The sequence below is a fragment of the Microtus oregoni genome, unplaced genomic scaffold (genome assembly GCF_018167655.1).
Source record: "Microtus oregoni isolate MIOR12 unplaced genomic scaffold, Mior012 000040F_ref0000088, whole genome shotgun sequence".
NCBI lineage: Eukaryota > Metazoa > Chordata > Mammalia > Rodentia > Cricetidae > Microtus > Microtus oregoni.
The window spans coordinates 138,004-155,483 of record NW_024543207.1 but is presented as its reverse complement, the minus strand read 5'-3'; the positions used below and the strand labels follow the sequence as shown (position 1 = coordinate 155,483).

Below are 17,480 nucleotides of genomic sequence, written 5' to 3'. Positions count from 1 at the left end.
CAGTGTATCAGTGTGGAAACAGTCTCTCTGCAGAAAGGGATTTTTTTTTTTTGAGACAGGGTTTCTCTGTAGTGTTTTGGTTCCTGTCCTGGAACTAGCTCTTGTAGACCAGGCTGGCCTCGAACTCACAGAAATCCGCCTGCCTCTGCCTCCCGAGTGCTGGGATTAAAGGCGTGCACCACCACCGCCCGGCGTGCAGAAAGGGATTTTGTTTTAGTTTTCAAATGTATTTGAAATTTGGGTTATTGCATATCAGATTTTTTAAAAATGTTTAGGATATAGGTGTGATATTATAGACTTTCTAGAATACTTTTGTTTATTTTTATTTGTTTTTAAGAAAGCATTTCTCTGTGTATCCTTGGCTGTCCTAGAACTTGCTCTGTAGACTAGGCTGGCCTTGAACTCAGAGATGTGTAGAGATATTTTGTTTGTGATCTAACAAGTAAAAGTTGGCTGAAGATCAGAGTGCAGAGCTAAATCACTAGTTAGCCATAGAGGCCAGGCAGGGGTGGCACACACCTTCAATCCCAGCACTCAGGAGACAAAGGTAGGTGGACCTCTGTGAGTTCAAGGCCACCCTGGGCTACACTAGATTTATCCAGTCTCAAAGAGAGCAGAGCCCAGAGGTGGTGGCTCACACCTTTAATCTCAGTACTTGGGAGTCACAGGCCTTTAAACCCAGCACTAGGAAGGTGGAGACAGGAGTGATAGGTATGGCTGGGCAGAGAGAGGAATATAAGGCGGTGGAGACGGGAGCTCAGATGCAGTCTGAGAATTAGTAGAGAGTCTCATAAAAACAGAACAGAACAATAATAAATATATGGTTCTGAAATAAGTGTTTTGATATATATTGAAAGGTATTATAGAAAATAAGGAGTTAACTTAGTCAAACCTCCATTACTCAAAAGATGAGTGCTCCACAACCAGCAAATACTGCTATTAATCTTGAACTGATAAAATCGACCGCCCCTTCAGTCTGAGCATTGGTAGAGGAAAAAGGCCTCTCTCTGGTGCCTGGCTGCATGCTTTTCTGATCTTTCAGCTGTCATCCCTAATACCTGACTCCAGATTTTTATTTATTAAGATGAATTAGAATTTGTGCAACAGTGATGTGCATCCCCCTGCCTCCCGAGGGCTGGAATTAAAGATGTGTGCCACCACACCCATTTTCATTTTATCACTTCAAGGTTAATAGCAGTATTTGCTGGTTGTGGGGCACTCTTATTTTAAATACTTGAGGTTTGACTAAGTTAACTCCTTATTTTCTATAATACCTTTCAATATATATCAAAACACTTACTTCAGAACCATATATTTATTTTTGTTTTGTTCTGTTTTTACGTGACTTAGGCTTAAACCAAGGACCTAAGGCATCCAAGTAGGTGCTTACCTCCAAACCGTACCCTTCTCATAAAACTGCAAAATATCTAGAATGTGTGTGTATGCATGAACGTGCATGTTTGTGTGTACATGAGAGGACATGCGTGTGTGCGCGCATGCGTGTGTGTGCGCGTGCATGTGTGTACATGCGTGTGTGTGTGTGTGCTCATGTGTGTGTGTGCAAGTGTGCGGCTTTGAATGTCAGAGGACAGCTTTCAGTTCTCTTCTTCCTCTGTGTTCCTGTTTCTGCCACCGCTCTCTGTTGTGCTGTGTGAGCTGATTCTCCCTGTCTCCTCCTCATTTACCTTAGGAGTGCTGAGGTAACAGATGTGTGAGCTGATTCCCCTTGTCTTCTCCTCACTTACCTTAGGAGTGCTGAGGTAACACGTGTGAGCTGATTCTCCCTGTCTCCTCCTCATTTACCTTAGGAGTGCTGAGGTAACACATGTGAGCTGATTCTCCCTGTCTTCTCACTTACCTTAGGAGTGCTGAGGTAACGTGTGAGCTGCTGCATCTGGGATTGAACTCAGATCATCAGAGCTTTTTGGCAAGCACTTTTACCCACTGAGCCATCTTGCTGGCCCCTTCATACAATTATATTTTTAGTAATGATGTCTTGTGACTGCTAAGCTTGAAGGAGACTGAGGCAGGAGGACCATAAGTTCAGTGTAAGATGGATACATATGAGGATGAGAAACTATCTCAAAAGAAGAGGAGAAGACAAAGGAGGAGGAGGAGGACTAATTCTTAGGATTCTTGTAGTTATAAGTCATTAGCGGCTCTGTGATTATTGGAAGTCACTTTACCCAGGCCAGTCATCTCAGATACACATCTATACATGTATACAACAGGAACAGTGTATTGATCTTACAGAGCCAATATTTGAGCAGAAATGAAAGTAAGTAATCATAGTGAAATAAGTATTGTCAGGCTGGGAGATGGCTCACTGGATAAAGTTCTTGAGTTTGGATCTGTGACACCAACGTAAAAAGCTGAACACAGGGATGCATGCCTAAAACCTCAGTCAGGGAAGCAGAGACAGAAGGACTCAGATGCTCGATGACCAGCCAGTTTAGCCAGTCCATGAGATCAGTAAAGGAAGGAAATGATAGGAGAAGGTATCACTGATGGTCCCCACATGCAGGCATAGACACACACACACACACACACACACACACACACACACACACAAATACGTATAATCTCTGAGTCAAGTATTCTTTGTTCATCATATTTGGAAACAAAGTTATTAACAGAAATAAACAACTACCATTACTGAGTATTTATCTCAGTATCTTTAATGTGGTGGTGTATGTTCTCACTTGGTTAGAAGGAAATGCATCCTGCCAACCCCATTCCAGGAGAGCCCGTTCACGCCATCTGGTGATGTTAGAGCGACTGCCCTCAGAGATGGAGCCAGAGGTGACACCTTATTAAACACAAGGCGTCTGTTGGCACGTACCCTGCCACTGTGAAATACCCCTGAAGCGTCTCACTATTGTTTACCCTGACTTCCCTTTGATTGTAAGCCCTAGAGACAGAATGTGATGCCAGCTTAACTGGATAGTTGTTTTACAAATTCTTTGAAGCCCAAAGTACATGATTTTCTCACAGCTTTATTTTAATGCTGTTATTTTGCATTTGGTGCCAGAGGAATAGAACTTGAAGTGGTCTGAGTCCACATGCGTGCACTTGTACGTGTGCACACACGCAGAGGGAACTCAGGACCTGGGATGACCTTGCAAATGTCCATCCAGCTCTTAAACCCTGTTACTGGCCTGTTCGTGGGCAGAGTTCCACCCTCACAAAGAAGCGTGGCCTGTTCAAAGACCCGCTCTAACGGATAGCAGATCCTAGAACAGAGAGCTTACTACTATTGCAGCTGTCCACTTAACTGCTCGAGTCCTGAGGGAGTTTTGTGTGGCTCACTGTGGGATCAACTGCAGTATATTTAAATTTGCTGTTGATAATTACATTAAATGTAAATGGACCAGATAATTTCATACAAAGTTTGTCGGATGTCTTCTAAAAATCAAAATCTAAAGTTCAGTATAAGAGCCCTGGCCTCTGATTGCAGCACTTAGGAGGATCAGTGTAGACCGCGTAACAAATTCAAGGGTAGCCTAAGGTACAGAGTGAGACCCTGCCTCAGAACAGAAACAGAAAACAAATTTAGCTGGGCGGTGGTGGCACGTGCCTTTAAGACCAGCACTCAGGAGGCAGAGGCAGGCGGATCTCTGTGAGTTCAAGGCCAGTCTGGTCTACATAGTGGGTTCCAGGACAGCCAGGACTATTTCACAGAGAAGCCCTATCTCGGGGGTGGGGTGGAGAATCTAACTGTGTTATTTGAGAGACATATTTTAAATGTTTTAAAAGTTGAAAGTAAAGAAAAGGAAAACCATTCATACAGATACTATAATTCTAACAATATACATGTAGAAAAAAATCTGAACCAGCCCCTCACTGCCTTAAAATGCAATTTTAGATTTATAATGCATTTTAGATTTGTCCTCCAGTGTTTTAGTTGTGTAATATTTGCCTAAGGAGTTTTTCAAAATTTTCAGCAATGTGTACACCTTATTCAGTCCAGTCATTCTTGTTTAGAGATACGGAGTCCGAGTGGATTATCTCTCTTGTATGTTACTACATCTGCTGTTCTTTTACTTAAGTAGACTAAGCTGAACCAGAACGTATGTGGTTGCTGTTTTTAAATTCTAGGTGTAAAATTAAAAGTTGCATCATCTCAAAGCCATGCTCAACAAAAACATGCTCAGGAAAAGACAGCAGCATTGTGTAAGCTTTGAACAGATTTCATCCCAAATCCTCAGCCTCATCTTTGTGGAGGAAGATCAGAACGAGACACATCTGATCCTAAAGACCCACAAATGCCACTGCTTACTAACGCAAGTGTAACCTTTTTCCCTCTGGGTGTTGGCGGTATTGCTTTTAGGATTCCCTCTATTTTTTCTGTTTTAAAATATTTATTTTCAAAGTAATTGCTGTCATATAGCATTCATTTAGTGTGTGTGTGTTTGTTTGCATACACATGTGGATATGTGCATATGTAATCACTGTCATATAGCATTCATTTAGCGTGTGTGTATGTGTGTTTGTGGGTGTGTGTTTGTGTGTGATGTGTGTTTGTGTGTATGTGTTTTTGTGTGTGTATGTGTGTGTTTGTGTATGTGTGTGTTTGTGTGTGTATGTGTGTGTATATGTGTGTGTATGTGTGTGTGCATACACCTGTGGATGTGTGTGTGTTTGTGTGTGTATGTGTATGTGTGTATATATGTGTGTATGTATGTGGTATGTATGTTTGTGTGTGTATGTGTGTGTGTATATGTGATGTGTGTTTGCATACACCTGTGGATGTGTGTGTTTGTGTGTGTATGTGTATGTGTGTGTATATGTGTGTGTATGTATGTGTGTGTGCATACACCTGTGGATGTGTGTGTGTGTATATGTGTGTGTGCATACATCTGTGGATGTGTGTGTGTGTTTGTGGATGTGTGTTTGTGTGTGGATGTGTGTGTATATGTGTGTGTATGTATGTGTGTGTGTGTGCATACACCTGTGGATGTGTGTGTGTTTGTGTGTGTATATGTATGTGTGTGTATATGTGTGTGTGTGTGTGCATACACCTGTGGATGTGTGTATGTTTGTGGATGTGTGTGTTTGTGTGTATGTGTGTGTATATGTGTGTGTGTGTGTGTGTGTGTGCTTACACCTGTGGATGGGTGCACATGAGTGTAGTGCCTGCAGAGGCCGGAGGGCATCAGGTCTCCCAGAGCTGGAGTTTTAAGTAGTTGTTAGCTGTGTGGTGTGAATGTGGGAGCCAAACTCATGTAGTCTGAAAGATCAATATGTGCTCTTAACTGCTGAGCCATTTCTCCAGCCTCCTCCTATAGCAGTCTTTTAAAAGTGTCCTTCCTCCAGGTGGCACACACCTAAACCCCAACACTTCGGGAGGCAGAGGCAAGTGTGTGTGAGCTTGAGGCCAGAGCTATAGAAATAAGAAAGGGAGAAAGAGAGAGAGATAATATAGGTAGATGGCTTTATAAATTATATATTGATTATATGTAGATTTTATACATAATCCCACCTAGAGAAGGTCAACAAGTATTTATTGAATATTTGCTCTCTGATAGTTATTCTGGGTGCTAGGGATGCAGTTGTGAGATCTTAAAAGTCTACACAGTAAGAAACATAGTGAAAAGACAAAAACACAGAATGAACTCGGATTGAGCTCACATATACAGTGAGACAAGGTAACAATGTGTCGTAGGGAATGGCTATGGTACTCCACCCTCCGGTGCTGGGAAGAGCCTCCTGGTGAAGAAGGCAACCTGATGGGAAGGAGCAGTTGTCTGCAATGTTGGACAGAAGGCTCCTAAGGAGAAAGGCCAGTGAGACAGATGTCTGATGAGTCATATCCAGGTTCAGTTCCCAGCACCCACAAGTGTCTGCAACACTAGTTCCAGGGATCCCATGCTCTCTTCTGGCCTCCGTGTGCACCAGGCACCCACACAGTTCATACGTATGCTTGCAGCCACTAACACATACACGTAAAATATTTAGGATTATCGTGTGTACGTGATGGTGAGGTGGGGTGCATGTGTGCCGCAGTGTGCGTGTGGAGTGGGTTCTCTCCTTCCACCTTCATGTAGGTCACAAAGGTCACATGAGGTGGGGCTCACAGTGAGAGCGCCTTTTCAACCACATCTGATGCTCAGCCCTGCAGTCTTGTTACTTTCACCACCTACTTATATTAAAGTACTTTGCATTGATGATACGGTTCACTGAGGATCAGGAACTTCTTGATTACCGTATCATGTCAGTCTACTGGGGAGAACCCCAGGCCAGAGACAAGGCCCTGGGCTGTGACCCCGCCCCCTTCAGTGCATACAGGTGAAAAGAACACTTCTGCCCCGTGCCCCTCTTTAACCCAGCTCACCCACTACCCCTGAGTGGTATATCTCCTAGAGGAGGTCCTTGCTTTTGTTTGGTCTGAGGCAGGCAGCCTCAGACTTGTTATCTCTGTAACTATAGCATTGTGAGATTTTCCTAAAAGGTTGCTGATGCTGCCCAAGCTGGAGCACCGTTGGTCTGAGGCAGGCAGCCTCAGACTTGTTATCTCTGTAACTATAGCATTGTGAGATTTTCCTAAAAGGTTGCTGATGCTGCCCAAGCTGGAGCACCGCCTTCCGCGGTGTCTAGGATAGGGATGAGGTTATCCACAGCATCATGTTCGCCTGGTGTGTTCTCTGTGTGGCTGCCTGTCTTTTCCACTGCCCACTTCTGTGTGAGGGGTTGTGTCTATTGTAGTGTGAGTTTTGGAGTAAAAGAGACTTAGGGCTCAGGTCCGGTCGCCCTTTTGAACTGTGTAAGAGGGAAGTTACTGAGCTTTCATAAAATGGCTGTATCAGGTGACTGTGAGGATAAAATGAATTCGTATATTAACAGCATGTCTCACATACACTATTATTATCATTATTATTAGTTATTTTGGCATAGAGTTTGACTATGTGGAATAGTTAAACTCAGAGAGGTCCTCTTCCTCTCTCTCCCAAGCACTGAGGTTAAAAACATATACTACTCCATTTGACCATATTACCATTATTACTTACTATTTTCTCTTCTGCCTGCCCTTGAGTATGAATGAGAAGATAGATATAACAAACATGGAAATATATGATAAAATGTTTTGTCAGAGTCCTGCCAGAGAAGCAAAACCAACTATAAAAGATCGTCAGATTAGTCAAGTCCCAAATCTGTAGGGAAGGGGCTGTAGACGTGGCTCAGTTGGTTGAGCACTGGCCCAGCCTGTGTCAGTCCCCAGCCCCTCACGAACGTGTAGCACTCACCTGTGATGCCATCCCTTGGGAGGCAGAAGCAGGATGATCAGGACAGTAGGGAGCTTGAGCCCAGCCTGGGAAGGATGAGACTGTTTCAGAAACAAACACAACCCACAGGGTGGCCAGTGAGGAAGGGCAGGCTGGAGTGTGGGTGTGAGCTGAAGATGCTGTCCACAGGCAGAGCTTCCCCCTCATAGAACCTGCAGAATCGCTTTCCAATCCCTTCATTGAACTGAATCAGATCCCAAAGTCAAGTGATGATGGACTTTAACTCCATCAACTAACCCTTACAGCGGCATCTGGACTGTAGCCCAGCCAAGCTGACACAGGAAAAACAAAAACAGTGTAGCCAGTATGGTGGCACCCACCTGTAATTCCAGGACTGAATACTGGGGCAAGGTGATTTCAAATTTGAGCTAGCCTGAGGAATAGTGCTAACTCAGCAGAGAGAGTACTGTCCATGCGAGCCTAGGGTCCTGAGTTCAGTCCCTGGGACCCACGTAAAGATTGGAGGGGGGAATTGAATGCACAGTTGTGCTCATGCATCTGCCCCCTCCCAAATAATAAATGAAATATATTAGAAAGCACTTGGAGAGTGGCGGCAGAAGGATAGGAAGTCTATTTGCTTGCTCCTTGGTGAGTTTGAGTCCTGCCTAGGCTGCATGAGATCCTGTCTCAAGTACCAAACTTCAACAACAAAAGACCATCCCATCAGGTTAAGATGACTTAGTCTGTGCTACAAATAGTTGTACTATAAAAATCTATGGTGCGGGAGAATTGTCTGTATTCTGTCGATCATGTTTTAAATAAATGCTGATTGGCCAGGCAGGAAATATAGGCAGGAAAATCAGATAGAAAGTGGAAATGATGTAATGAGAACAGGAGAATTCTGGGAAGGAGGAAGTTGATTCCTCCCACTCCTGCCCAGATCACCGAAGCAGCAGGATGTGATCTGCTCCACTGATAAAAGGTACTGAGGCCGGGCCGTGGTGGCGCATGCCTTTAATCCCAGCACTCGGGAGGCAGAGGCAGGCAGATCTCTGTGAGTTCGAGGCCAGCCTGGTCTACAAGAGCTAGTTCCAGGACAGGAACCAAAAGCTACGGAGAAACCCTGTCTCGAAAAATTTAAAAAAAAAAAAAAAAGGTACTGAGCCACATGGCTAACATAGATCAGAAAAATGTGTTAATCAAGATGTGAGAGTTAGCCAGTGAGGGGCTAGAGCTAATGGGCCAATCAGCTTATAATTTATGGAGACCTATGTGTGATTTTCTTTGGGGCTAAACAGTTGTGGGGTACCGGGCAGGACAAAAACATCAACAAACAAGCAGGCCTGGCCCCTCCTTGTTACAAATCTAAAGAAAGAAGACTTTGCCGACAGACTGTTGTAAGTAGAAGGGTAGAGAAAAGCTCATAGAGGAGGTAGTACCTCTTGGGCGGCAGAGGCTGTGGATCTCTGAGCTCAAGGCCAGCCCGGTCTATGTAGCAAGTTCCAGGCCAACCAAGGCTGCGTAGTGACACCTGTCTCAAAACAAAACCTCCCGGAGCCTTATAGAATAGAAGGATCTGGGCCACAGCAAGGGAGTGTTTCTTCCCCAGACTGTGAGTCAGGCTTATCCAGCATTTCCTCCCTAAGAACCCTGCTGCCTCAGCCTCTGAAGTGCTGGGATTCTAGCTGAGCCACTATGCGCTTGACAACGGGCTCTGAAAGCTAGAAAAAGCATCTGGAGCCGGGCGGTGGTGGCGCACGCCTTTAATCCCAGCACTTGGGAGGCAGAGGTAGGCGGATCTCTGTGAGTTCGAGACCAGCCTGGTCTACAAGAGCTAGTTCCAGGACAGGCTCCAAAACCACATAGAAACCCTGCCTCGAAAAACCAAAAAAAAAAAAAAAAAAAAAGCATCTGGAGTTAAGTAGGGTCCCTAGGAAAACCAAAGTCAGCCTGCAGAGTTTGTAAGGTGAGAAGCCACTTCTGAAAATGAGAGCAACCACTTCCCTGGTCGGAAGGAGTCTCTCCTTTTCCTGTTATGCTCCCTCCCCAATAATACATAATTATAATCCCCTAACTGCTGGATCATTTCAGCCAATCCTGTTTGGTGCTCAGCCATAGAGAAATCTTGTATAATTGGGCTCTGTAGGCAGGATTTCCTAGTCAAGCCCTGTTTCGTTAGCTGGAGCGGGAGAAGTACTTCTGTGTGTTTCTCAGGGCCACAAGGTTCCATCCTCTGACTGGCTCCTCTGATGGGGGTTCACGACCCTGTCTGTAGTTGTTGGGGTGCTCCCCTGGCCAGTGGCCCTGTGTGAGTATTAGAGGAACACACCTTTTAAACAGAGGCACTAAGTGGTCCCAGGGACTCCAAATCTAATCCGTCTCTCTTGAGATTCAGTTCCCATGGATAATGATCTGTTACTTAAAGCAATAATCATGAGATAGACTGAGGCCATTGGAGCCATGTTCTTGATTAGACAGTGATGCTTAACAGAGTTTTATTTAGCTTGGCCTGGCTTGGGCATCTTTAAAGTGTGAGAGGAAGTCAGTAGAGGAAGAGATGGAAAAGCTTAAGACAAAGCGCTGAAGTGGTGAAGACTGACAGACGTGAGAGGGGGCAGAGAGAATGTTTTCAGGCGTTGTGACAAGCGCGCCTCTGCTCTGTGTGTGTGCGTGTCTGTATTTGTACACTGTGCCTGTGTGACTGTCTCTCTGCAGTGTGTATATATCTGTGTGTCTTGTATCTGTATCTCTTTGTGTGTATGTGTGTGGGTATCTGTGTGTCTGTATTTGTGGACCTGTATATATGTACGCCTGTACATATATACGTGTGTGTACATACGTGTGTGTGTCTTGGTGTCTGTCTCTGGACGTATGTGTCTCTGTGTGCCTGTTTTTAGTCTTGTCAAGGAAAAGCAGCAATCTGAAAGTGGCATTTGAAATACATTTTTAGATATTGGATTTTTGAAAATATTTAAAAGCCAAGTACTATATACATTGCTTGTTGTTACTGCCCCCTTGTGGTCCAGTCTGTAGTTTGGGGCAGGATTCTGTCAAGGCAAGTGGGTTTTGTAAAAAGAAAGGTAAATAGTGCCCTCTTCTGATACTGTGAGGTATGTGCAAGCAAAGGCAAAAGGTGCTGTTTATTAGAGTAGCAGTAAGTCTTTTAATTTTTTTATTTTAATTTTTTAAAAATTGCTTAATAATTACTGGTTATTTTGATGCACAGATGAACACTTTTGTAGACATTACTTGGAATGGTTGTAGTTTTATGAAGCCAGCTGCCTTTTTCACACATGTGTGTGGTACGGTTGCCTTTGATCTGTGATAGGAGAACCGCAAGCTGAAGAGCCTGTTGTGTGACTGCCTCTGTGATGCAGGACTGGGTTGAGGCCTTTGCTCACAGCCAATCTGATTCTTACAGCTGTATTCCGGACTGGTTGCTGCTTAGTGATTTACCAATAAGAGACTTTGTAAGAAGAAAACAAAAAGGAACTTAGATATTATGGGAAAGTAACACATTTTTCATACTAATTTCTTAAAAAGGGAATACAATCCTATTGCCCTCAGTGAACAGCTGGTACTGCAGGTGCATACCCATCCCTTTGACTCCCAGTCAGAACCACTGTGTTCTTTACATTGTTTGTGGGGCACACGGGCGGGGCCACTTCAGAGATGCCTGTGGTGGCCTGTGCCTTTAAGTCACCTTATGTTCCAGTACACACGATAGCCAGACTGCAGATGGTGTTAGACCTGGGGAAGGATACATGCCCAGGAGCAGGCGGCAGTTACTCATTCGGAAAGGGAAGTGTTCGGGCTGTTCTTTTAAACAGAGCGATCTTGGGATTGGAGAATTGAAGGTCGCGACAGCTGAAGAAGGCAGCTGTCAGTGCTGCCCCAGAGGTTCTTTATGATAGAGAATACTACACCTAGGTGAGAGCCCGGCATGTTCCCTCAGCTCCCGGTTGGCAGGTACTTCTACCTCTTTTTGATGATGTGTCAGGCATTGCACAAAGTCCTGAAAAGACAACATGGGAGTTGTGGCTCCATCTTAGCTGGCTTATGGGGAGGGAGGGAAGGAGGGAGGGAGGGAGGGAGGGAGGGAGGGAGGGAGGGAGAGGACCAGAGACCTTCTGTGGGGACTCTAGGAGTGGCGTCTGCTGAGTCAACCTTAAACCTGCTCTGCTAGTCCAGTCGAGCTTGTCAGCTGGTTATAAGCACCGCCCTGGAGGCTGACTGGGCCCAGGTTCTATGTCTGCAAACAGAGCTCCGTGGCGGTGTTCAGAGGACCTCTATATCTAGACCCTTTTTCTTTGGAGCAAAAGATTTTGGTTACTGATTCAGTTGTTGTTGGGTATGCAGTGTTGGAAATGAACCCTCATATATGCTGGACAAATACTTCACTATATTGGTTCAGAACTGTGTGTGTGTCTTGCTTTTTTTATTAACTTCTTAGGGAAGTTTCTTTGTCTTTTTTGTTGTTGTTTTGTTTTTCAAGACAGGGTTTCTTTGTGTAACAGCCCTGGTTGTCCTGGAACCCTATTTGTAGACCAGGCTGGCCTCAAACTCACAGAGATCCGCCTGCCTCTTCCTCCCAAGTTACCTTTTTATTGCTGTGACAAGGAACACTTATCACATGACCAAAGCAATTTATAGAAGAGTTACTGGGGCTTATGGTTTCAGAGGATGAGTTATAACTTCCTTGGAAGAATGGCATCAGGAAAGCAGGCATAGGGCTGGAGCAGTAGCTGAACATTGCAGCCTGTCCTCCAGGAACTGGAAATGGCATGGGCTTTTGAAATCATGCACTTCCCCCAAATCCTCCCCAAACAGGTCTACTATCTGGGGACTAAGAATTCAAACATGTTACCTAGTCTATGTGGCTAGGTAGCATACAAAGTAATAGCTTCTTCATACATAGGTATCGTACAGTGTGCTAATTCTTTCCCCTCATTTCTTTCTGATGCTTCCTCCTCCAGCAATTCCCTTTCCCCCACCGGTTCTGATTTCATTATTTAAAATATTCACGCGTAGCCAGGTTGCTCACGGCTATAGTCCTAGACTTGGGAGGCCAGTGCGGGAGGATTGCCACATGTTCAAGCCTAGGTACTTACTGAGTTCCAGCTCAGCCTGGGTTAGTGTGAAACCTGTCTAGGACAAAAATTTTCGAATGGTTTATTAATTTTGTTCAACTTTGCTGCATCTTCTGGCATTATTTTTGTTATGTTATTTATATTTTTCTAAAAACTTGTTCATTTCAAATATATTGCCATAAAGTCATTGTATTTTTCCTAACCACTACCCAGTGCTTCCGTGTTAATGTTTGTTGTTGTCTCCTCTCCTGTGTTCATGGTCAGGTTTGCTGAGGCTTCTGTTTTAAGTTTCTAAAGACAGAGCTCTGGATATTGCTGGGTTTTCCTGCACCTGTTGCTCTGTTCCCATTAGTGCTAGGGCTTTGTGAGCTCTTTAGGCCTAACTTAGTGTAAACCTCAAGTTTGAGCCTCTTTAATGACTCAGCGTAGTTTCGTGTTTTTTTCAGCCTTGCATTTAAGGCTGTAAATCCCCCTCTAAAAGATATGCTAGTTGTATCCTACAAGTTTTGTTTTTCCACTCTGAATATTCTGCATTTTCATTTTTAATTCTTCCTCAACCCAAATTATGCATTAAAATACCCTTTCAGATTTCTTCCTCATCCCTCCTCCTCTCCTTTTCCCTCCTTCTCTCCTTTTCTTCTTCCTGCTCCCCCTTTTGAAAGTAGGGTCTCATTCTCGTCCAGGTTGGCCTAGAGGTCAACCTTGTAGCCCAGGTAGCTGTGATGATGTTTTTGAAAATATAGTTCTTCTCTTCTTGGATGAAGTAGAAACGATACTACTTCAGACCATGTTGAGTGGGAAAAAACGCTTCCAAAATTCTGTGTATGCTCCAATAGCTAGCTTCTCACAGAGCTGGTAAATAACAACGCTTAAATTCAAATCCGGGCAGGTCTGTCTAAATCTGCCTGCCTCTGCCTCCTGAATGCTGGGATTAAAGGTATGCAACACCATCTTCTGGCTTGAGAACTTCCTCTTAAAGACCGTATCTCTCAGTTACTCGGATCCTTCAGATAGTTCTACTTATGGACATTTACTTCTTTATCTCCTGGTTTTCAGTGTGACAAATACAAGACCGGAGTTATTGACGGACCTGCGTGCAACAGTCTCTGTGTCACAGAAACACTGTACTTTGGAAAATGCTTGTCCACCAAGCCCAACAACCAGGTATGGACAGAAATAAGCACTCCAGAATGTCAGTAGGTCCAATCACATCATCATTAATTACTGTTTTTCCTACAGAGTCTCATGTGGCCCAGACTGGCCTCCGACTCTCTCTGTGGCTGTAGCTTTTCTTAATCCGTCTGTCTCCAACTCCTAAGGGCTGTCTCCACAGTCGTGTGCCACTGTACCTCGCTAGTGAACTCAAAATTCCCTTAAACTAAAAGCATCATTAAAAAATTCTGAAGCACCAGGTGTTAGTGGTGCAAGCCTTTAATCCCAGCACTCAGGAGGCAGAGGCAGGAGGGTCTCTGTGATTTCGAGGTCTGCCTGATCTACAAGAGCTAATTCCAGGACAGCCAACACTACCAAGAAACCCTGTCAGAAAAAACAAAACAAAAAGTCTTGAAGCTTGTGCATGGTGTGCACGTATCAGGAAGGATTTCAAGTTCAAACCCAGCTTGGTATACATAGCAAATTCCAGGTCAGACAGGACTACATAGCAAGCTCCTGTCCAGTTTTCAGTAGGTATTTGTTTAGGAAGGCACTCAGGGACTGAGACGGAGGATCGCTGCACGATTAATGTCAGCCTGAACTACCTGAAAAGACCCTGGCACAGTGGAACAGACAGAGACTTGTGAATCCCTTCCCCAGCGTCTTAGAGGAGTGCTGTGTGATAGACAGCTGTCCTTAAGCAACCAGCATTACCCGGACGGGTGGGAGACACATAGCTCATAGATGAGCAAATAAATAATAAAATCATTATAAATGTACTTTCTATCTGGGAAAAGCACAAGGTGAAATAGCAAAGGAGGTGGAGACAGATGTGCTTGGGAGCTGGTACGCACCGTCTGGGGGTGTGGCTCAGATGGTAGAGCGTTTGCCTACCCTGCGCAACGCCCTGAGTTCTCTCCATGACGCGGCAGATTCCTGTACTCTCAACTCTCAAGGGGTGGAGCCAGGCGGACCAGAAGTTTAAGGTTACCTTGTTGGACTAGAAGTCCAAACATCAAGGGAGGAGTTGCGCCAGACACCACTCACAGCTGCAATTGATGCAAAAGCAAGAGGATTTTTATTCTGTCATGACAGGGTCCTTCAGGTTCGGGATATGAAGGACATGAATAGCTGTTACAGCCCATCTTTTAAAGCGAAAAGCCACAAACACAAGGGGGGGACCTGTAGGTTGTTGGCTTATTCAAAGGGTTACTAGCAATGATTGGTCTATTCCAGGGCAGGAGAATAGCTGCGTGGTCAGGTGATAAGGGAGAGCATCTGTGGTCCATCCTGACCTTTGGTTCAGTGACTAAATCAATACATCAGGAACTAAGTCAACATCTGTGGGTTGTCTTTGCCTCAATTCCCAGAATGGAGTTATGTTTGAGATTATTCACAAGGAGGATAAGCAGTCCAGCATGTGTGTGCGTGTGGGCGACTGTCCCTTTTCCAAGAGAGAGTGAGTGTAAGGTTTTTGAAAACTGTCTTAGGGTTGAGGGGGCTTACAAATGCATTTAGTCTTTCAACCTTTGTCTACATAGCCAGCTTGAGGCCAGCTTCAGACTCATGAGTTCTTGTCTCAAAAATGAATGAATGGGTCAGCACCATAAATCAAGCTGGTATTCAGGGAAAGTTTTTAAAGATAACATTTGAGCTCATACTTCAAGAGGAATGAAACTGTAGGCATAGGAGAATGAACTAAATCGCAAGTAAACCACAAAAAGCTGATAAATACGATGCAGAAGAACTTATCATTAAAACAATATCAAGAAAAAAACAAGATTATTGCAGTTTTCCTGGATGAGGTTCAGGACAAATGACTGGGTAATGAGTCAGCCTGCCTGCCAGACTTCAGTCTTGAGGTTTGGCTTTTTTTATAATCCCCAATGAAGGACTTCCACCTGGTGTAACTGAAAGTCCATCTGTCTGGAGTTCCGAATATGATTGGGTATATTTTGATATGCCATTACTTATTGGCACAGAAAAACACGATCCGTCAGTTTGTGCCCCTTGGAGTGCTGCGGATGGTGGTGGCCAGCAATCTGTGGGGGCTCAGAGTAAGGCCTTATAAGATGGGGTAATCCGGGGTAGGCACAGCCTGAGCTCCCCAGGGCCGCTGTCTACCTTACAGTGAAATCCACAACCAGAGTCCCAAGGCCTCAGCTGCTTTAGGGAAGGAGACTTCAGGGGCCTTCTGTTAAAACAAAGTTCAACTTCCAGGGGTGTGTGTTGAAACACACCTTTAATTCTGTGAGTCCAAGGTCAGCCTAGTCTGTGTAGCAGGTTCCAGGACAGCCAGAGCTACAGAACAGAGAAGCCCTGTCTCAGAAAACAAACTAAGTTCAGGTGTTGTGGCACACAGCTGCAATCCCAGCACGAGGGAGGCAAAGGCAGAGTTTAAGCCCAGCTTGGTTCACAGAGCCCATGAACGAAAATCTATAACGAAAATCCCCGTCTTAGAAAGGAAAATAAAACAACAAAAAATAACAAAAAAATAATTCCCATCCCAAATGGAGAAATGGGACAGAAAGATGAGACTGGACATGATCAGAGTTAAGGCCCACAGCTCCTGAATGTGGCGTTCAGGCTCCTAAGAGCTCCAGCAGGCTCAACCCTGGGAGTCGCTGAAGACTCTTGTGCTGCCTGTGATACCCTCGGCGCACATTCCTTGTTCCTCACACCCTCTTCTAGTTTCTTTTGCAGGTGACTTTACTCCAAGCTTAATAACCATTTTTGCATTTAACACACCGTTTAGCCTTGCATAATGTAGTAAATACTATATAATGTTAATTTGATACATACCAACAGCCTGAACAGCTTAGAGAGATTCTAAATCTTAGCTGCACTGTTTTTGTTTGATTTTTGATTTTTTAAGACAGGGTTTCTCCTGGCTGTCCTGGAACTAGCTCTTGTAGACCAGACCTGCCTCTGCCTCCTGAGTGCTGGGATTAAAGGTGTGCGCCAACACTGCCAAACTGCATTGTGTTCATCTTTTAAAAGTCTTTTAAGGAAAAAGCCTTGGGAATACTTCAGATTCGCATTCAGAAATGAAGTCAGGAGCGGGTGTGCTGGTGCGTGCGTAGGAATGAAGTCGGGAGCGGGTGTGCTGGTGCGTGCATAGCATTCAGGGAATTAAGGCCAGAGGATTTGAGACCAGCCTGGACTACAAAGTGACACTATCTCAAAAGGTAAAAATAAAGTCACTGATCTAGTTCAGTGGCTCAGTGCTTGCTTGTGTTGTGTAGAGGAGACCCTGAAAATATGCAGCTGTCCACTTTGTACCATATGATATGTAATGCAATTTGCCATTCTTTTTCACAAAGATGTATTTAGGAATTTGGGATAATCTACCAGGTCTTGTGAAATGTCAAATGGAACAAGCTCTTCATCTTGACTTTGGAACTGAATTGGAGCCAAGAAAAGAAGTAGTGCTGTTTGATAAACCAACCAGGGGAACTACTGTGCAGAAATTCAAAGAAATGGTCTACAGTCTCTTTAAGGTGAGTGTGTCTAGTCCTGCACCTGCAGTGTGAAGCTGGGTTCACACAGAGGAACCCACAGGACACTGCCTTAACTCGCCGTATTGTCGGCATTCTTTCCTTTCAAGCCTCCGTCCTGAAGAAATGACCCCAATAAAAGGGAAAAAAATGGATGTTAACCTTTATATTATTTATAATAGCTATAAGTAGAATTGAGGGGCACTCGATTGCTGCACATTTTGACATTCAGTTGATAACAAGAGCCAGGCACAGCATCTTATACCTGGAATTCAGCTACTTGGAAGACTGAGGTGAGGCGGGAAAGTTGCCTCAAGTTTGAGGCCAGTTTAGTTGGGCTACATAGTTAAGTCCCAGGCCAGCCTGGCCTACAATGTTAGGCCATGAGCATAAATAATAAGTCTGATACAAAAAAAAAGTGAAATAAAATTAATGTAGTCTCAATAGCTGGATTCCCATTATATGGGGGAATGAGCCAGGGACCACTGAACTATATCCCTAGCCCTTCCCTTTTATCT

General features: G+C 44.5%; 1 protein-coding gene across 4 annotated transcripts in view; it reads left to right on the top strand.

Moving 5' to 3' along the window:
- Positions 1 to 17,480, top strand: part of Dipk1a (divergent protein kinase domain 1A) — an 80,082-nt gene that overhangs the window by 60,534 nt on the left and 2,068 nt on the right. For all 4 annotated transcript variants that reach the window (XM_041632044.1, XM_041632045.1, XM_041632047.1 and 1 more), the window contains 2 exons: positions 13,370 to 13,477; positions 16,789 to 16,965. In XM_041632044.1, the coding sequence (XP_041487978.1) occupies positions 13,370 to 13,477; positions 16,789 to 16,965 (285 nt within the window). The remainder of the gene's footprint in view (positions 1 to 13,369; positions 13,478 to 16,788; positions 16,966 to 17,480) is intronic.